The 6168-nt window shown below is 38.4% G+C and overlaps 1 protein-coding gene across 1 annotated transcript; it reads right to left on the bottom strand.

Moving 5' to 3' along the window:
* Window positions 1-948: 948 nt before the first annotated feature.
* On the bottom strand, window positions 949-5176 carry LOC110109798 (BTB/POZ domain-containing protein NPY2-like). Its single transcript, XM_020840997.2, has 3 exons — window positions 5022-5176; window positions 2320-3504; window positions 949-1905 (listed from the first exon to the last, which is right to left on the bottom strand). The coding sequence occupies exons 2-3, from the start codon at window positions 3364-3366 to the stop codon at window positions 1468-1470; spliced, it is 1485 nt and encodes a 494-aa protein (XP_020696656.2). The 5' UTR covers window positions 3367-3504; window positions 5022-5176; the 3' UTR covers window positions 949-1467.
* Window positions 5177-6168: the final 992 nt, after the last annotated feature.

Genomic DNA, 6168 nt, shown 5'->3' with positions numbered 1-6168 from the left:
AGTGCTTTTGGAGAGCTACCGAATCATAGGATCCTTCCGGCGTACTATCAATTCGCACTCGCACTAGGATTGATTAGGGATTCATGGATTGTCTTCAATATTCTCTCTATTTGCTGCAATTCATGATGAGTGGTATATTCAGTATTCTCCATGCTCACAGAGGATTCCAGCCAAGGTAGCTTGTCAAACTGAATTTATTTTTTGGTCCTTTGCATTCATCTATATTCATCACATCTAAGAGGATGTTTGATCTGAATTTGTCCAATGGATGATGCCCAACTTTACTAACAAACCGATTTGATAAGCTGTGCGCCTATCGGTGAGAATGGAGAGTAGAGTGAATATATAGGGGGAGAACTAGGAAAATTTTCACCATCTCAATTAAAAAATGCAAGGAAAAGGCGAAAGATCTAAAGTCCCCATCTAAAGGTGAGAAAAAGGTCAAGAAAAAGGCTCTAAAGTGTTCCTCATCACCCCTTATTTATATCATTTTGAGACCCACGGGAAAAGCTATATAGAGAAAAATTAAAATACATGCGATACAAAATACTAGTACAACACTATACGACAATCTAGGATACATGCCACCTCCTAATTGACTGTGTATGTGGGCAAAGTTGACAATCAAACAAGCTGTTTGTTGTCGGGTGAGCTCAAGAGGGGTGAGTATACATTAGGCGAGTATGTGGGCAAGTCTGAGAGAAGATGAACCCATGGTTGGCAAATCATTTAGCTAGGTCAGCAACTATCATAGAAGGCTTGAAGTTACCTTATCATAAAAGACAAGCTGAAGTATTTGTGTAGATGAAGGGTCTTAGAGCCTGACAATTATAGCTGAATGGAGTATGGAACCCTGAGATAGCGCCTTCCTGTAACTGAATATGGCCTGCTTCGAGGAAAAGGTTCATATTCAGACAAGCGACATCAACTGCAATTTGATATGCAAGATTTCGATAAAAATCCATAACTGCAATTTGATATTTTTAGCACTTGTTTACATGGTTCTCATGCTGCAGAATCTTCTTGAAAAGCCTGGAGATTTCATGAATCATGATCAGAGAGGAGACGTCGGGGTACTGAGCTCACAATACATCCTCTTTAAAGAGAAGATTTTTCATTAACAACATGAAATACAACATCAAGACCTATAGAAGTATGAAAAAGCATCTAACCATTACTACCTTCATCACCCCTTTCTTCCTCACTGTTACAGCCAAAATTTCTACACTGTGCAGTCCCATACCACCTGAATCCATAAACATCTCAACCTTTTGTTACAACTTACTCTCAAATTTCCAGCCTTCATGCACGAAAAATTATTACATGCGGTGTTCGGACGCGTTTGGAGGACAATCCAGACGCGCACGTCACCCAATAAACAGTGCATTGAGTGACGTGGCTCTTCCGGATTGGTCTCCGAACACGTCCAGACTCCGCACGTAATAATCTCTCTTCTTACACACCCTGCTAAGAAACTGAGTACCTAATGTTCCTTGAGAGGGTGGACTTGGCCTCATCAGGGTTGATCGAACTGGGGCTTTCCGACGTGTCGGAGCTGCTGTTATCACCCCACTGCACCTTTCCTGACCACAACTTGCCCAGAATTCTCTTCGGCATTAGAACTCCCTTCACGTTCCTGCCACCACTGCTCTCTACAGCCATGGTCTCGCCATTGCATTCATCACCTGTGTTCATGGCAGTGGATATCGAGCCGCCTTCGGAAGCACCGCTGGTCCCCCGAGCTGAAAACTGTCTCATCTGCACAAAATAGAGGAGCTGAACAACAACTCTCAAGGGAAGTCTGTCGTTCTGCAGAGCGTGAATGCAGGAATCTGGTGACAGCTTCTTGCAGTCCATTAGCCTGCAAATCTTCTTCTTTTCACTCTTTGTGAGATCTGGATGCTCCTAATTCATCAAAAAATAAATTAAGCGAGTCTGCTATAAATTGAAACGGGATTAACTGATACATTAACAATTTGAAATAGAAGCATAGTTCAAAAGATGTTTCAAACAAGCATAAACGGTCAAATTTTTGAAAGATCAAAATAATTTTCAGTATTTGTGAACAGGCTTGAGGTTTCCTTATTCAGTTAAGTTGAAAGTTGCTTTTTCTTAGGTGTCTGGCAAACCAGCTGAAAAGGTCTGTGGACATAAATCGAATATACCATGAAAACAAAAAATTACAGAGGGCCTCTAATGAAATGCAATGAATTCTATAACTTGCTTTGCTAGATAACTAAAGTAGCTTATAAAGGTATAAGCATAAGGAAGATACTTGAAAGGCTGTAAGTTTGATTATAAAAGCATACTGAAGTTTACCTTCAGGAAATTATCGATAGCCCGATAAAGCTCATCATGAACTGGCCTTGCCGAACCTGACACCATACCAGCTAGTTCAACAAATTTCAAAATAGGAAGGTTAGGATCTTTGGCAGCTTCAGCAAGATACCCATCAATCAATTTCACCACAGTTATTGATAAGTTGCCAGAAACCGAAGCAGGATTCCTGGCTTCTTCGAGCTCTCTGGAGTCGCACGAGCTTCTCTGAGCACCGCCATGCTCATGTATCAAGAACTCTCCCATCACATTAAGTACCAGATCAATGTCATATAAGGTACTCTCCCCTACTGGAGCAGGAATCAATAAATCAGTTACTGATGCTTCCTCCAACTGTTTTCCTATTCTCTTGATCAATTCCTTCCTGCAATTCTCACCGCAATCCAGAAAGCTTGCTTCTTTGAATAGCTTCAGAAGGAAACTACATGAAACTGAGCCTCTCTTTGTAGGCAACAACCAGACAATGGTTTCAAGCAAAACCCGGTACATCGCAAAATCACCTTCATGTGTTGTAGTGGTTTTATTGAAGCCTGGTAATCTTTTATATGCATAAGCTTTAAGAGCTTCTCCAATAACTTCACCACATACTCTACCCTTGGTTTTTATTGCCATTATAACTCTCTTGTAGGAGTCCATTCCAAGCTCACAAAGATCCTCAACCCACCAGTCTTTCGGCACAGATTGCAGCTTTCTCACTCCATTCCACTGAATCTCACCGCCATTTTCTGAAGGAAGCTTCTTTCTATTATATGTATACGACCATTCAACTTCTCCGGGATCGATAGAAACCTTGGAAGCCAAAGATTCTATGCAGTGGCTAACCAGCTTGAGGTCTTCAGACCAAGGTTGCAGTGATTTTGCAGTTTGGAGAACTATGATGGAGTCTTTCCAGCTACGAAAAATGCTAGAATTGAGAAAAATATCAATCTTGTAGATGAGATTCCCCTTCTCGATAGTTTCATGCATTTCGAGATACTCTGCGGCGCAGCGAACTGCAACGACATTGTAAGCATTGAGTGTGACAATCATGCCATAACAAAATTTTGCACAAATCTCAAAGGCTGCAGAGCCACCAGGGATGTCAGGAATGTCAATCTCTTCATTGTTTGTTTCACTTGTGGAGACTAATATCCTCTCCAAACGAGGACACTTGGACAAAAGGGGAAACTGTAGACAAAGTTCATGAAATTTACTGTAAATTATCATCCACTTCGTCTATATATTGGAGGATGCAGAATATTTCATAAGAATATCAAATCACATAGATAATATTATCAGAAGCATGATAATTTCAAAATGCTTATTGCAGTAAATAAAATTAAGGCTTGTATGATGAGAAACCAGTTCTAACTAACTAAAGAATGAAAAAAGGAGATACAAGATGGAGACAAAGATACTCGTCTCAATATGCCGCCATGGAAGATGCGGCGATTGTTGGATCGGTTCATAACCTGAGCTTAAATAGAAAATAGAGAACGATTGGCTGCTGTCATAGAAGTAAGCTCGAAAGTTCCAGAGTCAAAGTTAACTTGTGAATCTGGCGAAAGTGATGGAGCACTGTCGGTTTATAAATGTGAATGAAAAAGTCTTAAGGGTCAAGTTGCGAAAGTGAGGAGTTGGCAAATCTTTGGAGTTGCTTTTTTTGTTCGTCAATGAAGGCCCAAAATAACAGGTGTTTGCGACTGGTTAGAAATTAGCATACGAGGGTGACAGGCTACTCATCTAGTGAGATCTTGAGTAGATATGGAAGGCATCGAAAATTGATCCTATGATTGTCGCAATAGATTTGGAAGAGTTGGCATGAGATGGACAACGTATTATGAAGCCATAGATGAAGACCAAATGTGATGGCTATCGACTCTGTGTGATTATGGTCTCAAATAAAATCATTGGATTAGAAATCACAAGAATGGTGAATAATAACAATAATAGATGGAGTTTGCAATCACACAAATAGTCAAGGCATGGAGATGAATGTAGAATCGTGCTAGTGGCTTCTTGTTTGCATGGGCCTATAGCAAGATGGCAAACAAAAGACAAAAGCACAAGCACAAAAGATGAAAAAGAGGCACTTTGCATCCTTCAAGCCTTGGCAAAGCAGATGGAGATCAGCTAAAGCACAACTTGTGATAACATAATCTCACATTGAACATTTCAAGCTATTCAATACTTCCAACATAATGAAATAAGAGATGGAATAAGGAAAAATATTCATTAATTCATCTCATATACATCGATTTCCCTAATGGGTCCTACTTATAAAATATAAACTCTCATACTAAGGCAATTCCAAGTAACTAACATGGTTTTATATAACTAAATAATTACAACTTGATGTATTTACAATTATACCTAGGAAGTAAAGTTGTGGAGAAGGGCTTCTAACTCGCATAATACTGAGTAAACTTGCACATACAAATTCAATGGAGAAAATTAAAAAACCTCATAGATATAATGTCACATCATAGGCATTGAGAAAAAAGTAGTACATATAAACTAATCCAGCAATTCAAAATGTTAGTTATGATGAAATGCATGATCAGGAGACTCAATTGTCATTAGTATAATTTAGTTCAACTTAGTAAGAATAACAATAACAACTTTGGCGCATTTATGCATGTGATATTGCATTCCCTGCTACAAATACCATTCAAATGAACATTTCAAAACCACAATAATGATACCTTGTGAAGATAAAACTTCACATCCCCCACTTTTACAGTGATATCTGTCGCCAATTCAGTAGCTACAAACCTGCAAATACAAAACTTACATGTTAAGCCTCACCAAAAACAAACAAGAAGTCATATGCCCTACACAAATAATACATCCATTAAGTCTCAAATGAACCCACTGTATGCCAATTTCATTAATTTTGAAACTTCAAATTCTTATTTGGTTTCTTTTAAGAAGTTTAGCAATAACTGATAGGACCAAGAAAACAGTTTGCACCTCTTTTGTATAATAATTGCAACAGAAAAGGAATAATCCCTTGCAATTCCCTTTCTTCTACAAATAATTCACAATCATAATGCATTTTGTAGCGTACAAATAGTTTTGGAAAAGGGCATCACACGTGCATAAGGCTCTCTAATGCAGGAGAAATTATTATATGCGGTCACCGGATGCCGTCCGGAGGCGAATCAGGATATACCACGTCACTTTTTTGCTGTGTACCGGGTGATGTGGCATATCCTGATTCGCCTCCGGACGGTCCTGTGACTGCACAAAATAATTTCCCCTAATGCAAGATCTACCAGGCGTACGTGCCTTTACCCCTATGTAGTAATAAGTGATCTTCAAGTCAGAATTATGGTAACCTAACTATGGCTTCACCATTTTCTTTTTGCGTTTTAAATTTATGGAAAATAAGTTCATTTTATTTTCTCTCCAAAAAATCTGAATGAACCACATAAAACAACATTTCACTGTTTTGTCTAAGGCCAAGAATAAGAGCAAAAGACAATCTGCCATACAAAGTCCTACTGTATTCAAAATTGGAGAAAAGTAGACAATCGAATTGCTAATATTGAAAACCAAAATCACAATAGAAATTATGTGCCTTTAGAAGTTAATTTTGAATCATTTGTAAAATTCTTTTCAGATAGCTCGTGGAAGTGTTGATTTTCTTGATCAATCATTACCTGAAAAGAATAAATTTTAAGATTTATGAAGCCAGTATTTGGTGTACTACACCAAAACAAGTAGGAAAACATGCATGCCTTCTCAGTTAGTTACCCTATAGTAAATTTGACATGAACAAACTACAGGGCTATTTAGCAACAAGTAGGATTTAACTTTAATAGAATTTAATAACTCCTATAAATTTGG

The sequence above is a fragment of the Dendrobium catenatum genome, unplaced genomic scaffold, assembly GCF_001605985.2.
Source record: "Dendrobium catenatum unplaced genomic scaffold, ASM160598v2 fragScaff_scaffold_58, whole genome shotgun sequence".
NCBI lineage: Eukaryota > Viridiplantae > Streptophyta > Magnoliopsida > Asparagales > Orchidaceae > Dendrobium > Dendrobium catenatum.
The sequence above is the reverse complement of the archived record's forward strand: the minus strand, read 5'-3'. Positions and strand labels throughout refer to the sequence as shown.

Coding starts and splice junctions, on each gene's coding strand:
- LOC110109798 (XM_020840997.2), bottom strand. CDS start 3,366: ATGATTGTCACACTCAATGCTTACAATGTCGTTGCAGTTCGCTGCGCC. Junction 1,906..2,319: donor CTATCGATAATTTCCTGAAG/GTAAACTTCAGT, acceptor TTGATGAATTAG/GAGCATCCAGATCTCACAAA.